This window comes from Aythya marila, assembly GCF_965140915.1.
Source record: "Aythya marila genome assembly, chromosome: 3".
Taxonomy (NCBI): domain Eukaryota; kingdom Metazoa; phylum Chordata; class Aves; order Anseriformes; family Anatidae; genus Aythya; species Aythya marila.
The window spans coordinates 117,551,010-117,568,594 of NC_139044.1; the positions used below are offsets into that span (position 1 = coordinate 117,551,010).

Genomic DNA, 17,585 nt, shown 5'->3' on the forward strand with positions numbered 1-17,585 from the left:
CTCGAGCACTTGAGAAAATGGCTCTGGACTCTTCAATGATCAGAAGAAATCATTTCTTCCTCTCTGCTACTTACTGTACATGAGTAGGAAGTACTCCAGCATCAGTGAAGAGATCCTTTGCTGCAGAGATCCCTCTCCACATCTCCATTAAAATTCACTGCTTTATCTAATAAGCTCTGCAAAGCTCAAGATACTTACAAAACCAGTTGTACTTCCAGATATGAGACCTATATTTGATATCATTCCGCATAATATGGATGTGGGCTACTGCCAAAGTGTTCAGAACAGGATCCCAGGTCTGGTAATTGGTTTAGGAACCATTCTGATAAAGTCACATCAACTGTGGCAAACAGGATGGGGAGAGATGCCAACTTCCCCCTTCTCCGACATATGGCATGTCCTGCTGGTGCAGGGCTGGCAGGGCACTTGTAAGCTTATCTTTTATAACACCAAAACTTTTGGTCACATAAAACGCACCTTGCTGTCACTGAATGCGATCTTGCACTTCAAATAAAGGTGCAAAATCACAAGGTAAAGTTGTGCAAGTTCAGCTTTCCAGCCAAAGTATAAGTATATAGCAAAAAATTGCCTTTCTACAACTAGTTAACCAAGCACATTTTCATTATCACAGTGTTTCCATAGTGTGAACTCCTTAGCCTGTGAGTTTTTCCCTTCGTGAATGTGCATATAGTACTGGTGAGAGGTGCTATCGGACCACCGTGGAGACGTATGTCCTCTCGCTGTCACAAACATACAGCAAGGATCCTTGTTCAGTATGAGTGGGCTGCTACATTTCCCTGCTACGTGAGGTCTCTGATCTAGACAGCAAACAAAAATGGATATTCAGCACAGCACTGCTTTTTCCAGAGGTGATAGGACTTCCTTACGAAGCAGCCTGATATTCAGCACCCTGAGTCACATGAACCAACACTCCAGATACTTCCCATCAGAAGTATTTTTTATATTCCCCTTTCACATTATATTCCCCTTCCACATTTCATCCCACTGTTACCCATCCGGGATGCACCTGGTCCTTACAAGATGCTCAGAGGGAGTTTCTTTCTGAGCTAAAGCTGTTCCACAGCCACAATGGTTGATGTGCATCACAAAGTGAGCACCACACACACAAGTTCAGAGGCTAAGACTCCAAGTCCCATCAAGCGCAGCTTTAAGACACTGAAGGAACTCAGTTGGAACATTTAGGGCAGAGCACTCTCTCATCTACGGAAATTCAAGCTTTGGCCTTTTCTGTTCTTACTTAAGAAGTGCATCTCCTTTTATTCACAGCCAATTTAAGCGCTTCAGAAATGCCCAAAGCCTTGCACCACATTAAGCAAAGCCGCCTTCAAAACAGTAGTTGATGCTATGAATTTTGGGTCCCAGAAGAGGATTAAGGATCTGACTCATCTGAGCCAACATTTATGCTTATCAGTTGCAACTCCAGTATCTTCAGTGGAGTTGTACCAGTTTTCAAGAGGGGGGAAAAAAAAATCAGGCCTCAAGTGCTCATCATGTCAACGAACACAGAGCCATCCTTACCCATACGTTAGCATAATTATCTCCTGCACTCTTAGTTCTGATTTTCAAAGAGGACTCTACTCCCATTCATCCTGATTCACAAACAAAATGTAATGCTTGTAATGACTGCTCTCATCCCAGGCAAACGAAAACCTCACTTTGCAGCAAGGAGTGAAATCAGACTACAAGCTGATCTATCGAGGTTAAACGTCACCGGCTCTGTTTATGAATGCAAAACACCGTCTTATGAATGCAGAACACTGCCATACGCTTTCGATCAAAATGGTGACAGTTAATAAGAGCAGCCTGAAACTTCTGAAAATAAATCCAACGTAATCAAATACTCACCGCTACACAAATTACAGAAGGCAAGCTGAGAGCAGAATATCAACATATCATTTCTTCAGGAAGCTTCAAGTTTCCTAGCTAGTTAAAGAGCCCCAAACCCAGACACACTTTTTCTATATAAGCTGTTCTTCCACTCAGCCTTTGATGTTCTTTGCTGCTGATAAAATATTTTTTACTGGATGCTGGCACACTGGCAGCAAGCAAACCCTAGCAGTTTTGCCACTGATTCCACTTGGGTGAGTAACTTGCTGTCCTTTATAGTATCCACTTTACATCTTTGGAAAAGGGAGAGAGAACTCGAGATCAATCTTACAAGGGAAAGATGGAATATAAATGCCAATTATTGTCATAATCCAAGTCTTACAAAAGGCACTGACCTCTGACTAAGCACAGGGCTGGCAGCCAGGTACTTCTGAATTCTGCTCCAGGCCCAGACTGATTCACACTGACACCTTATCTGTCTAACCCTAACGTTCCCTACTTCCACAATGAGGGCTTCCTGCTATTGTTGCAATTCTCCAGCAACGAGGCAGGAATTCAAACTCTGAGGCTGGATTCAAGGGCACAAGGAGGGATGGGCAGGACTGACACACACAGAGAAAAGCCCAAGTGGCAGCTGAGCACCGAACCAGGGCCCAAAGCCCAAAACTGTGCCAAGAGCAAAGGAGGAGTCCCTAAATTTGGGAGCCAAAGACCAAACATAAACTCCGTAACAGAATCAGGGCAGGATGCGTGTGGTTGAGTTACACAGTTAAACAAATCTCTCAACACAGTGAATATTTTTCTGTAACTCACAGGAAGAAACAGAATTATTGTGGTAAAAAAATTAAAAAAAAATAGAATAAAACACCACTACCAACTGAGACATGGGTCTAACCTAGACATGGGCCTACCTAACATGGGCCTAACCTGGACATGGGCCTAACCTGGACATGGGCCTAACCAACATGAGGCTAATCTAGACATGGGTCTAAACTGGCAAATCCCCCTTTTTTTTTTTTTGCTATCAGATTTACAGGGGTAGATACAATGTCTTCTTCTATTTCCTGTCTATTTTGGCCACTCCTGTATTAAAAACATGAAAATCTCGGAAACTTTCTGTATCAGGTTTGGTAGTTGGACTGTCTGAATACTGGAAACACCTTTCCAGAGACCAAGGGACAAGAAATCAATATTGTCCTAATTTTTGAGACTGAGAGCTCACAGAAAGGGACTGGCCTTTGGACAAGATGAAATGACGTGTTCCAAGGCCCAAAGGCATTCTGCAGGAAGGCAGACCAAGCGACTGGCCAAAATATGAGCATTTCTCACCCCATGGTCATCCTACATGGTCCATCTGTAGCATTAGATATGACAAGGTGTAGGACATGCTTTAAAAGATACCATCACCAGATGTGCTCTTCCACATCTTAAGAGAAAGAGATGCTCTGAAGTATTATCACAGGCACCTGCGTTCTCCCTCAGGATTCATCACTAGCAGTAACAATTAACAACTTCCTTAAAAGAAAAACACTGTTAGTTCAGAAAACTAAAGTAAAAAACCAGCAAATACCTAAAATTTACCTACCCCTAATTTTGTGTTCAACTACAAAGCAATTTTTTCCCCCCACTAGAAAACAGCCTGCAATCATAGTTTTACTGGGATTCAGCCTTAGTGAAGACAGACATTATACTTGGAGAACAACTCAGACATAGCTTACCAGCAGCTCCTTGAAGAATATAAATCCTAATGGCAAAAACATGGGCTTTTGGCTACATTTGCTTCCATATTAGAGTTTTACTTAAAAGCATTTTAAAAAGAAACACACATCCTATTAATGCTCTTAAAGCAACAGACATCTCTCATGTAGTCCAGATCCAAGCTAGGGAGATTTTTTCTCATATGACATTGAGAAGACATAGTTTGCATTCTCATAATAAATCCAAATCTTTACACCCTAGTCAGAGCAGGAGGAGAACACCTCAAGACACAAGTCCTGAGGGTGCAGATGCCTGAGGGAGAGTGAACTGACTTCCCAGCACACAACAAGAAAAATGGGTCCCTTCCAGCATGGGATATTTTATGATTTTAGATCCCTGCAGCATGGGCTGGTCCTGCTCTTCTCCCCTCCTGCATAGCTTGGGGGAAATCTCCACAAACCTGTTCAGTTCACTAACCCAGCAAGAAAATAAACTAACCAACCGACCCATAGCTACTTTTCTTGTATGGGTAAGTGAGCTGATTTAGCCTAGAGAAGGCTCTGATGTTTGCTATCACCAACCCAACAAATGGGGATGGGTCAATTTGGCCAAAAGCAGAGGAAGGCACACAAGGAACAAGATTTCTTTTAGTCCCTGTTAGCTTGGGTTAGCTGCCTGTGAAACTGTGGATTAAGTCATCTGGTTCATCTTAAAAGTAAAACTAAAGGCTCAGACAAGACATTCTTTCAGTTACGGAAGCTTAAAATGTCAACTGAACATTTCTACAGCCACCAGCTATTTACACCACACCTTGTTGTGACGAGAGATGAAGACAGCAAGTTAGCTGAAGCCTTTCACCAAGGTTTAATTAATGTGCTTTGTGTCACATTTCAGGGAAGCTAGACAGTCACCACAGCTCAGCCGTACGGTGACTTTCCACGCCACCATAATCCAATGGCTGTTCTTCAGGGCGTGCCAATTTTGAGATCATTCACATACTTGTTCTTTTTCTTTGTGCTGTTTTTCCTAACTGATGACAAGACTTCAGCCCAGTCCTTTTTTTCATCTGCATTACTCACCCTGATTTTCTTTCCACTCAGCAGGCTTTTACTCACTCCCAAAACAGCTCTGTCATTGCTGGCAGTTAGATCCATAAGCACCAGCCTGACAATTCAGGTAAACTTTAAGTGGCAATGCTAAAACTGCCCAGTTCCATCCGAAATCATATTTTGAGAGAGATCTTGAAACATGCAACATAAATGCTGATGGCCAGATCTTACCATTAACACACATTAATTAATCTATATCATTGTGATCCTGTGAGGTACAAGTGCTGAGGTACAACTTCTTCATATATTTATGAAGAAACCAATACAGATGTACTTGCATTAGTGACAGCAGGACTTAGTTTCAGATAAATAAATAATTATTTTGAGACCAAAATCAAGATTCTTGTGTTCACATCATGCCTCAAATTCCTCTCAAGTACTCACTCTCATCCAACTGGAGATAAAAATTAGGTAGGTGAAATGGTAATTGCAGCCAGCTGCCTACTTTGCTCTTCTGACAGAGAATGCTGCCCCAGGGTATGGATAACCAAACTACCCTCTAACCATGGCAGTTCTAAGCCTGATTTATTAATGTAAACCAACTTTAATTTCAGCTTGTTTTAAAACCCTGGCCTGAAAATTGAATGCCTCAGATAGTGCTTTATAACCTACTTCACCTCTGTTGGAGAGGTGAGCACACAACTGGGGGCAGTTGCTATATCAGCTGTTTCATTTTTATCTTATTCAGTATCTGAGTTAAACTCTTACACTATTGCTTATTACTTTGAAGAAACTCTTTCCTGCTTAGAGGGCTCATCAAAACAAATTGCAGACTGCATCCTAGCTCTGATCTTCACCATAGATTTGGTAGTTGTATTCCTGCTCTACATGGCCCATGCATGTATTTTTTTTTGAATAGTCACTACAAGCAGATACACAAAATGGGTCATCGTTTCACAATGGACTATAGGCTGGGGGATGTGCTACTACTCTGTTTTTCTAATGACTTTTCTTTTTAAAAAGATATCTATGGTTCAATCTGGAAACTTTAAACTGAATTGGGTCATCTTGGGCCACTTCCTCTAATTTAATACTTTCCAACCCCCTCCAAATAGCTTCACCCCAGCTTTCACCCAGTCAGAAATCATTCACCTATACTTATATTGCATTCTTGATGACTGTATTAACTGCACATACACTGGAATCAATCAAAAAAGCAGCTCCCTTTCTGATGGGGGTGGCAGCTGATTAACACCACACGTCAATGTGCCACAGTGATTCCAGAAAGCAGCAGAATAATGTGACATCCTACTAAAACTGCACAGGGGCAGAACACACCTAATATCTGGCTAAAGCACGGGAAATTTAGACTATATAATTCATTGCTTGGAAGTCTGTTAGAAGTCTGATTCAAAGTTAAGGCTGCCAGAGTGTCCTCGTGTTCATACAAAGCACAGAGGAGCTCTAAGATCACTCTGCAGACTAAATTACCAGCATAATAAAGATGCACGGGGCAGTGCGGCCTTACCTCCAGATTTCTCTCCTGCTGTGAACTAGATCTTTAAAATCTCAAGTGCTGGCTATTTAATACTGAAATCCAACATATTTCCAGCTAAAACAAAGAAGAGAAGGAGACTCAGGGCACTGTCAACAGGGTAAGAAACCACTAGTTTCGAGTGGAAGACTAAGTCACCAGCAACAGAAAATAACTAATTAATGGTTGTGTCAAGAAGCCTGCTTGAAGTACATTGGTAGTTCAATTTCCAATACAAACCATCCTTTTGTCAGCTGCTACTCTTTGCTGTGACTATAGAGAAGTCTATGGTTGCACTGGCACTTGCACTATGAATGTCCATGTGCTAGCTGAATTATCTTCACCCTTGAAATAACCCATCTGGGACAACTCTGACTGCATTCACAGCAGCCCACTTTCTTGATCCTGTTCTTCAAGACAGGATTTCTCTTCCTAACTCAGTCTGACAGAAGGTACAATCAGCAGGCAAGAGGTCAAAGCACCTCAAGAATCTGATTGCCACTGGACAAGCATTTAGTCATGCCTACAAGAGGTATGGGGAACAGTGATATAGGACTTTTCAGTGAGAGAGATGGATGACAGCACAGTACAGGACAAGCCGCTCCTTTCAGCCTGACAAGCTTCAAACTTTGAATTCATTTGCTTATTTATTGAAGAGAACAGGAAGGATACCAATTACATTCCAGATTCAATAAGACACTTAAAAGAACGAACTAATGGGCTCAAATTCGAGCATGAGATTTAGACAACTTCACTAGGAGGCACAATTCAGCAATTGTGGCTTCAACCAACACATTTAATGCTATTTTTTTTGTTTGGTTGGTTGTTTTTTTGCCTTTGCTATACAACTTACAGAGCTTACTCATCTCCTTTCACCAAGTCTGTGGTGGTGCTCAAATCTCTTAAACAGCTCTTAAACATCCCTCTACTTTGTTCAGGAGATGTATGGAGAACTCCAGCTTTTAATGGTACCCATTCTCCGATCAAGCACTGCATGATTTTCCTTCTCTTTCAGTTACACAAAAGTAGAAGTAGAAATAAAGCATCAACCAGACCAAGCAAAGAACTTAATGCTACTGTTCGCTGGTCTAAACATCAAGCAAATACCAAACCAGTAGAACTATCCAGCTTAGCAAACTGCTGATTATCACTGCAACCATTTATCTGCTCTTTCCAGACAAACTAATAGAAAAATATCTCTCAAGATACCATCTTTCTGTTTTGTTTTTAGCTTGTACTTACACTACTGGAAAAGTTCTGAGCATACTTTACATGGGGATGGGACGTTATAAAGCCTCTTGGGGGTCTTCAGTGTTATTCACCATTCTGTAAGACACAAGAGATATAAAAACGTTAGATATTTCTGTGAAAGACAGATTGACTTCTTGTGATCTGGTTTACAATTATACAACCAGCTTACAGAGGGCAACCTTCTGGCAGTTTCACCACGCAGTAGCCCCAAATCACTTCACCTGCCAGTAGGAACAACAAAGATAGGCTCTGAAGGATTCTTCTCCATCACCCAAATCCACCTTCTGTTGAAAGTGATGTATATCAACCACTAAATAAAAACACGGTTAAGGAAAACGCTCCCTGGAACCATTGAATTTTCTTCTTTCAATTTCTATGTTTTACTCTGTGAACCGTTAAAGCCTCGTCTGCTTTCTTCCCTTTGTCTTCAGTAGAAGTTTTAGCCCCGGTTTGCAGCAGACCCACGGTCTTAAAGCCTGGTAAATAATCCTTTGTACCCAACCACCCTATGGACTGCAGTGACTCATGTTACACATGAACGCTTTACAGATCTAAACAAGGCCAACCAGATGAGGATTCTGAGCTTGTGTACACCAAACAGATTAAAACCTGGAAATGATGACTCACATTACTCTTGATAATCTGTAAATAATCCAGATCCATATAATCTATATCATCTATATAATCACAGACATATGCTTCAATGCACTTGGAAGATTCCTAAGGAGAAAGTTGATGTCTGGTAGCGTAATCAGTCCACAGACAAAAATTTAAATTACAATTGATTTCTTTTGGCCACAAGTAAATTAATCTGTGCAATCATTTAGCCTTATGACAGTTACCTACCCTTTTAACTCACAAAAGCTATTAAAAGGATTATTTGGCTAACATCCGCAAAGAGCTCAGAAGACAGGTACTATGTTCCGAAAAGGAATGACCTAATAGAAATTTCTTCAGCTATCACTGCTGATGTCTTTCTCCACAAACTAACACAGACTGAAAGTGCTTCGAAAGTCAAACTATTAACCGACGGGGAAGAGAAAGGCTGGATATGAGATCCAGGCAGATGTGGAAAGATCTAGAGAGATTATTTACACTGCAGGCTCTGGGTTTACGTGAGCTGGAATAAAAAGCAATTGGGTAGGGAAGCAAGGGGATTTACATGGAATAGTTCACTCTGCTCCAACAAGGGTTTGTCTGCAATATTAGCACCCAAGCCTCGTGGCTGGACACTCCTTGGCTCTTCTCGATGTTAAATGTGGTCCAACTGCTACAGCAAGGATCTTCCTTTATCTCACCCGAGGACCTGCTGAAGGCTGTGGGGAAGAACTGCACCTCTTCTAGATGGAGCCCACTGGGCGTACGCAGCCTACGCCAGGCTCACGAGGTACACGCTGCATTATTTATGAGAGGTTTTGATTTTCTGGTGAAAAACTCAGGACAATAAGCTTTTCCAGAAGGAGCAGCAGGCAGCTTCTGGCCACCACCTTCCAGCAGGGCTTTAAAGCTTTCCCCACAGTTGCTCACACCCAGGTTGGCAAAGGCACGAGCTGGGTGTTTTCAGGGAGGGGAGCTGGCTGCTACCACTTCCAAACCAATTCATTTGGCCCACATCTAGGTCTCGAGCTGCCTTCTCGCTCTCCAGGAAAGGAGGCTGCCAAGAGCAAGGTCGCAGACAAGATGCGTGGTCCCAGTGGACCACAGGTCACGTACCGTGGTCTGGGAGAGGAACCTTGACACGGGAAAACTGATGGATGGAAAAGACAAACATGCAGGTCCCTTGCAGTCTCAGCCACTCGAACCCTTTTAAAGATAGCTCTACACCAAAACACTTCTCGGTTAAATCTGTTAGCAGTATTTAAAACATTTTCCCTGAAGCAGTCACAAAAAAAAATAATAATGAGATCATGCAGTTGACTTATTGCCAATTTTTGAGTTTAATACAGAGAACTGTTTTGTTTTCCAAAGAGGAACAAATTAGATTTAAATATATACAAACTTTCTGAAGGTCAGAGAGGCTAGTGATAGAGAACTGGATTCCGCAGAGAAAGACGGGCTTTGAGGGCGAGGAGTGTGGAAGGAGCAGAGAACAAAACCCACAAAGGAAAGAAAAGATCACCTTCCATCATCATGAAACACGGCATTAAACTGGAACACGAGGGGATGAGATACAGAGAGCCAAAGAAAAGGCTGCAGTAACTCAGGTGTGAGATGACAAAGGTAGGACAATGATTTTAGTGATGCTAATGGAAGGAACAAAAAAAAAAAGGAAGGTACAGGCTTCAGATGTTATAAATGAAGAGCTATTAGGATCCAGCCCAGATCTGGGGTGTGAACAGAGCAGGGAGAAGGAGCTTTTCCAAGCTACTCCAGATCTGTGAGGGCAGATAAAAAGGATGCTCGAATTTCAGCAGAAATAACCAAGAGAGAGCTCACAAGAAAATATGAGGCAGTCACAATTTTTGCTCCTGTAGAGGTTGAGGTGGCACTGTTGCAGTCTGGATGCAATCGTAAATTCTCACAGACAAAGCCACACTGCAAGGCAGGTCAGGGAATCCTCAGGTCTGCCTCGGCAGCTGGAATTGCAAAAGCAAATGAAATTAAACAAAAAGGAGAAGAAACCAGCGTTTCCGACATCTGCTGCCAGAACAGAAGGGCAGCTTTTGAAAAGGGTTACAAAGGGTCTTAGGCTCAACGGTGATCTGAAGTTTGGTGGTACAGAAATACCCTGCTCTCCCTGCACCCCTATTAAGGGTTAAATAAAATGGCTTTGTGATTTCAGACAAGGAACAATCCCTCACCTCGAATTTTAGGGAAAAAATTCAGCCCAAAACAGCGTAACTTCCACCTCCACCACCAAATGATGATTGTAAGATCATCAATACTCTTCTGCTCGGTCTAATTTAGCATCAAGCAAAGCACCAAACCAGGCTTAATCCCAGCACAGGTGTCACCGCAATCCATGGCTGATATGCAAGCACGAACACACAAACCTTTGCCCTTCTCGCATTATTCATTAAATACATTATCTGCTAACCCAGGGATAACACACTACCTGTTCCCCTTCCTTCCTGGGGCAGACAATAAAAAAAATTCAATATTAATATGGAAATCATGGCCACAGTTGTAGAATCGGTTGTAATGAACAATCCTGTCCCCGGCTTAAGTTGCTATAAAGGCAGCTTAAATTTACAATGGATGAGTCTTCGTGGCAATCTGTTTTTCAGATATTAAAAATCTCATTTTCTCGGTGCCAAGGACAAGTGGATGTGTGAAGCAGTGGAGTATCAACTCTGCATTTGTCTCACTTGACATGAAATCATTCTCATTTTAGTTTAGATTTTTAATACATTCTTGGGATCCACTTCAGTTTTCTTCATTTCTCACTGTATGCAATTAGATGTTTTGAAGAACAGTTCACCCTGATCCACCACACTCTGCAGAGGCAAGGAAGTCACTTGGTAAAGATGAGGCTCATATCACTTATTTGGAAAAGAAATTGATTTTCCTTTTTAATTTCTGAGTGAGTCACATAGTAAAAAATAACGGCACCGCTTTGTATTTCACTAATACCTCCCTCAGTAAGTTCTTAAAAAAGGCTTTACAAATAAATTAAGAGCCTTCTGTCCTTGGGAAAGAGAAACATCACCATTTTGTCAAAGTAAAATATGGACAGAGGGGCTAAATCCCGGGCTTCCAGCCACCCAGGAGAGCATCAGTGGTGAGGACAGAGGCCCCAGGACTGTTATGCTACCAGCTACTGACCTGCTGAAGAACCAAGTTTCATCTTGCTCATAAACCTGATTGTTGAATGGTGAAGGAAAGGAGAAATGATGAGTGGCTGTGTGCGTTTCTACAGATGTGGGCCACTTCATTTCAGCCAATTCTCCCTCTCTTTGCTGATGTCAATGTAAGCAACACAAACCTGTTACTGGCTTAATTCCTGTCCAAAAGACATCTTGCCTCAAAGGCAGCAAGAGACCAAGGAACCATCACACCCTTTACAGTTCATTCTAATGGTTAATCACCCTCCCCATTGAAAATTGGGGCTTGATTTCTACTTTGAACCTGTCTGGCTTCAGATGCCAGACAATAGCCCCTGTTAAGCCTTTCTTTGCTAGCTTAGAGTCGTTTATTCTTGGGATACGTTCAGACAGGCTATTGTTTATCCAGGCTTTTAAAACTCCAGGTACTGCGTTTGTATCAAAACTTAAAATTCATCTGGGTGCGTGTACAAAAGTAGGACTAACGTCCAAAATACTAAAGCTAATCTAGGACTCTCTAGCCCATTTTCCCAAAATAGGCCTATTAGAAAAAAAAAAAAATGCTCTGCCATATGACTCGAGGATGTGTTACATTTGTGCCCTGGAAAGCAAGGTTAAGAACCTTCTCTAAGACCTGTCACCTCCCTGAGCATGAGCTGCGGCTCGGCAGCATGCAGCATCCACTTCTACGCGGTCGGCGTTGCCTTTTAGGTCTCTAGGGTCGAAGTTATTTGAATATTATTGCTCTAAGTTAGTGCATTCATCTGTATCCTAAGCAAGGTGTTGTGCAGACCCTAAGGAAGGTGCACGAGCAGCTCTGGCCAAGCACCACTAAGCAATGCTGCAGCTTTGGGTTACCTCAACGAGCAGTTTGCACAGAAGATGTTGGCTCAGTCACGGGGTAACAAGGCACGAGCTGCCAGGGCAGAGACCTTATCTTAAGGATGTGACCTTCTAATCACAGAAGAGATTGGAAGGGACCTCCCGAGGTCATCCACAGCCCCGCCGTGCTCAAGAAGTTCTACCTAAAACTGGTGCCCAACACCACATCAAGACGGTTTTTTAGTATCTCCAGGCAGAGACTTCACCTCTCTGGGCAACCTGTTTCAGTAAATCAGAAAGAGATCAAAGGGAGCAAGAGAGCGTATTTTCCACAAACAAAAACTACTAAAGAAAGTGCTCAGAAGTTATCTCCAATCACCTCTGCTTTCTTATTGAGACTGTGTTGGGTTTTCTAAGCCCTTTGCTCTATGATGCAGGAGAAAGCATTATTTGGGGATTGTGGTTAGGGAATGGAGGAGCATCCTGCCAAGTTTACAGTAATTTATTTTTTTGACAGGATCCTCTTCTTCCTCAGAACTCTTTAACTGACGGGAAACCACCAAAACAAGCCTTTTCCCCTTTAGAAAACACATGCCTTGATCTTATGATAAAGAAAGCAACAGTTGGTGCACTTAAAAAAAAGAATGTGAGTAAATCATTGCTCCCACAACATGCCCTGCAGCAAAGCTCCACAGAAACAATTGGCTATTATTTCTCTTCCCTTTTCCCTTCCCTATCCCACACAAAAGCAGCACCCTGAACCCAATGTATGGGCTTTGCCCAGCGGGCAAGCTGGAGGCCAGGCTCCATCTTGAAGCAGATCAGAAGCTGCTCCTCTCTTCAAAAAGACTGAAGTCACAAAATCAGTTTCCCAAAAAATCAGCTTCCAGAAAGGCAGGCAAGTTGAGCTGTATTTCACTGGAGAGGACCCCAAGCTACTCCAGAAGGCCCAGAGATGCATAAAAGGCAATGCAGCCCAAGCAGAAAGACACCATTTAGTATGTTTTTTTCCTCAACAGCAGTTGTAACATGAAATGCTGCCCTCAAGACCCATCTCCAGACACGTTCCAGCAGACCCCAGGTTCTGTTTCCATTACTGCTTACAAGTAAGTTTTAGGATTTAATGTACCAAGCACCTACGCTGTTATATATCCTGAATTTCAGTACGTTGTCAAAAACCTGCCTGGAACCAGAAGCCAGAATTGAATTAGTCTTGGTGCCTCCAATTACAAGTCGATCCCTATAGAGGAAGGATGACAGCAAGGCACCCACCTCCTGGCTAACAGCGATAGCTGGCAGCTGCTGCAAAGCCTCAGTGATCAAAGAGATCCCTGATCCACTTAGATCAGTCTGACTGAGCACTGAGATGGACGAGGAAGAGATGGTCAATCACGGGAGAGAATTTAAAGAGAAGGTGGCTCTCAGCTGGGTGGTTCAGTCCAAAGTCTGACCCTGCAGCCGAGCAGAAGCTGTCACAAAGCCACGAACTGCACGGCACGAGGCAGCAAGGAACAGCAGGGAGCTGCAGGAGCAGCCCAATTCACAGCTAATTCTTGCAAACCTCTAATGAGAAAGACAAACCCTGATGGAGAATCAACATTCAACACGTTTGCACGCCAAAAAGTCCAGACTATACCTTGAACTCTTTGGCTATGTACAGTTACGCACCTTAATCTGGGGAAGACTGGGGATGGGGGATTGCCAAACTCTCGAGTCCAAGCCTGGGCCAGCCATACAATAAACGAGGGACTCATTGAAAAGAGATCTCAATTAACGCTAATTACCTTAACCGATTTCTGAAGTAGCAACGGATATGCCAACTGACATGAGATCCGACACTGCCAAGTGAAATATGTCTGCACAAAGCAAGCAGACCTCCAGTGCAGGACACAAGCAGCAGAAGTGCTCACACCGAGCAAAGCATCTCCAGGCATGCCCACGTGCAGCCCCTACCTGGGGTTGTGGCCTTAATAATGCCTCGGTTCAGCTTCTCACCAGCTGGATCTGCTCAAAGGAATTACTACACAGTGTGTTGGGGCAGAATTTGACTTTCCCTTCCACCTCCCGAGGTGCCCTAGGTGCAGGGTTTGGGCACAGGGGAACACCGCAGCCCGACACTGCAACTCGCGGGCAGCACGAGGCAGAGCAAGCACGCTGTGCCCAACACTTCATGCTAGGAACAAAAAAGAAACCGTTGTTATTATGGCCTCCAGATCTTCCTTTTTAGCAGAATTCCAGAAATTGCGCTTGGCACCAGGTCACTTGACAGAGGGAGATTAATTGCAGGATAGGGGCACAGCAAACCCTTGGCAGGCGCAGAAAACTGCCAAGAGCCTACGTGAATACCAAAATGCCCAGCGCAAGATGCCTGGATATTCAGCTGAAGTGAGCTGGGAACCTATGCCCAGCTGCTGACCTAATAAAAGAAACCAGGAGTTTATCTGCTGATCAAATATTTCATTTGATCACTAGTACCAGCAAGAGGCATGGAAGAGAAAATCCCTCATTTTTGCATTGCTGCATGGCACAGAAAAGTATCGAGGGGAATGTGGCATCACTTAGCCATAACGAGTTCCTACGTAAAATTAAGAAGCATTAACTCTTTAAAATGCTCCAGATTTTCATCAGGTCCACCTCTAAAGGCTTTATCCACGTGGAGCAGTCGGATCCACTTGCTTTTCCTTGTTCGCATGCTGTGCCAGAAAGCCCGTGGGGCCCTCTCACCCCTGCAGAAGTACATGGTCCAGCAGATGCAAGTGCAATATTTTTCTGTCCAAGGCAAAGCGTGCACGCTGGTAGATTTATTCTCTAGAGGCTCCATCTCATTTCGACCCACTGAGTAGTTGAGAAGATACAGAGATGGTTTGAGTCAGCAGACTGGCAGCGAGAATGGTGCTCTGGTTACATCGGTGTCACGAAAACTACAAAAAAATGGGGCGTTTAGCAATGTGCTGTCATCATTTCAGAGCTTGGGAGGCTCTGTTGTTTGGAAAAGCGTGCTGGAAAAGGAATGATACCTGACCATGAAAAGGAGGCTTTTTAGGTGTTTTTCCACGTGGTTACTTACTGCCTGAGTGAAGGAGAGCAAGTGATCAGCAAAGTACGGGGATTCACTGCTACAAGTTTGTTCTGTACAGAAACCTCCCACACTCCGATGCTTCTGTCCAGAAAAGAAATAAATTCCTACACACCTAACAAAACACTCAAGCAAACCTCAAGTCGATGCTCCAGCAGGACACCCTAACAGCAAGCACCTCTCCTTCTCCTGCCCAGGCAGCATCCCCCAAATCGGGCTCGTTTCTCGGCTCAATATTTCTGCAAGGTCCTTCTCCTGCTTAACACATTCACGGGGATTTATACGAGCGACTGTCTGGAACCCTGCTTAACAATGCTAATAGCAGAGTTCCAAGAAATCGGTAGTTTGGCAATTATAAATACGGCAATACAGGCTGAAATATGTGCTCCTGCTCGCTAAACCTGTAATCCAAGTTCTCTTTTTTTTTTTTCCCTCCCCATAATAAGTGGTTTAAATTTAGTACGAGTGATTCACTCGGCGCAGGTTTACGTGGTTTATTTATTTATTTTTCGCACTTGGGATCCATCTTAGATGACATGGAACAGGAAAAGAAGAAAAGTCAGCCCATTAAATGCAGCGCCTGCCCTAATCTTATCATAACTTTATTATTATCTCCTCAACTTGGCAACTTCCTCCTATGAAAACCGGTAGATAACGGGGTGGACACTTACCCAGTGGGTATTCTAGAGCTTCTTTCACTCTAGGTTGGGCTAAGGTTAAAAAAAGATCCATGCCCTGTGGTCTGAAGGCATCCCATCCCAAGACTGCTCTGGCATCACAATCCACGTAGCCCAGCTGAGCAGCACCTTTGCCTTGTAGTAGCCAGGCTTTGGGGGCAGGGAGTATGGACCTATTTGTGCATTTTGCTTAAAAACTCATAATCAGAGCATTGGTGAATTTTTAAGTCTCCATTTTTTGTCTCATCCCTAACTTTGGGGACTTCAGGAACTCGCGATTTTCGCTGCAGATGGAGGAATTAAGGCAGATGTGGGCAGGCTGCACTGGTCAGCGAGTAGCACGGGGGGAAAATGGGGCTGCTCAGCCTCCATCCTCTTCCTCCTGCCAAAACTAACCCAATACAAGCAGCCGAAAGCTTTGCCTGCAGATGCCCAACTCCGGCAGGTGGCTCGTGACGCACGCAAGGTAACGGGGAAGGAGGTAGGCAGGAGAGCAGATGACAGGGGAAGCTTTGGGACAGCAGCACACAACTGTTACAGCAAAAGTTGGCTAAATATATCCGCAGCACAAAGTAGGTGGGTCAGAACATACCTCCAAGAGAAATCCGTATTTGGAAGCGCAGCCCAAGTGGCAAGCTATACGTTGAAAGGAGGCAGAAACACGAGCAGAAGGGCTCGAAGCAAGAGCACTTGAAGGATTTGGAGTGTCCCTCCTCCTCCCCCTCCCTCATATATATTCAGGCAAAAGCACAAAGCAAGGCTGAAATGCGAAATAGCCCTTAGGAAAGAGGCCAGAAAACCAAACCTGCAGACGTGAACTGACATCCACGGTCTCAAAAGAAATGATTTAGCAAGCCTGGAACCAAAACCTAGAGCTCTAAGGCTGTATAATGCTAATCCCAAAGTCAAAAATCTAATACCACGAGGACAAGGAGTGGAAAAGTTTTATTACAGAGAATCCTGAAAAACTGATGAATCTTGCTGGGCTGCGAGGGAGTTCTGCTGAATTCTCTCAGAGCAGGAGCTCTCCTCGAGCTTCAGCTGTGGGAATGTATTGGGAGTGTTGATAAAAGCCAAAATTGCAGAACATTTAGAAATGCATAATTTAGTAGAGGACATTCCGTACAGATTCATAAAAGGAAGGTCATGCCTGACAAATCTGCTGAAATCCTTTTTATTATACGACCAAATCGTTAGGTTAGACAAGAGTGAAACAGTGGACATAAGTTATCAGTAGCTCAGGAAAGCATTTGATTTTGTACCACTCAGGCTGATTTACAAAGTCATAAAACATCATCCGGGGAAAAGGAACTGAAATGGATTAGAGCACGTTTTAGGGACAGGAACAAAAGCAACCCAGCGAGCGGGAGGAGCCTGAAACAGAGAGGTGTAAAGGTCAGACAGTTGCTAAACACATTGAAATGGGCTCCGAGAAGGGTAAAACCTCTGTTTTAGAGGCAAAAACACTCAAGTCTGGTGACGGATCTAGGGAAGAGGGTTACTACAGGTTGGGAAATGGGCAGGAAAATGGGGGTAAGATGGATGAGCAGGGTCTGCTGCTCGGCAAAAGGGCACGAGGGGTGCTGCAGCGACCTGTGGGATTCGCTGGTACCAGAGGCGACGTGGGAAAGGACCTGCTAGCTGCGAGTCTGCCTTCCCTTCCGAGGGGATGCCACAATTTTATGGCCATTAATAAAATCTGCAGCTATGCGTGTTGTGGTAATGATATGGGTAATTAAATCCGAAGCTTCTGGGAATTAAGCTGATAGCCTGAAAGGGTCAAAAAGAAAACTCCCTCTTGTACTTAATCAGAGGGATAGCTCTGCAAGCTGGAGAGGCACAGTAATGGTCCCGTACTGACCAGGG

At 43.7% G+C, this 17,585-nt stretch overlaps 1 protein-coding gene across 15 annotated transcripts in view; it reads right to left on the reverse strand.

Annotated features, from left to right (window-relative positions):
- The window catches only part of HMBOX1 (homeobox containing 1), a 117,468-nt gene that overhangs the window by 68,338 nt on the left and 31,545 nt on the right, over positions 1 to 17,585 (reverse strand). For 13 of the 15 annotated variants that reach the window (XR_014317329.1, XR_014317330.1, XM_082758419.1 and 10 more), the window contains exon 2: positions 7,372 to 7,455. Coding sequence is in view for 12 of the 15 variants with exons in the window: in XM_082758419.1 (XP_082614545.1) it covers positions 7,372 to 7,394 (23 nt within the window). In the remaining 3 variants the exon portion in view is untranslated. Of the gene's footprint in view, positions 1 to 7,371; positions 7,456 to 7,549; positions 7,575 to 17,585 lie in introns of those variants that run through there. The other 2 variants (XM_082758421.1, XM_082758426.1) reach the window with 2 other exon arrangements.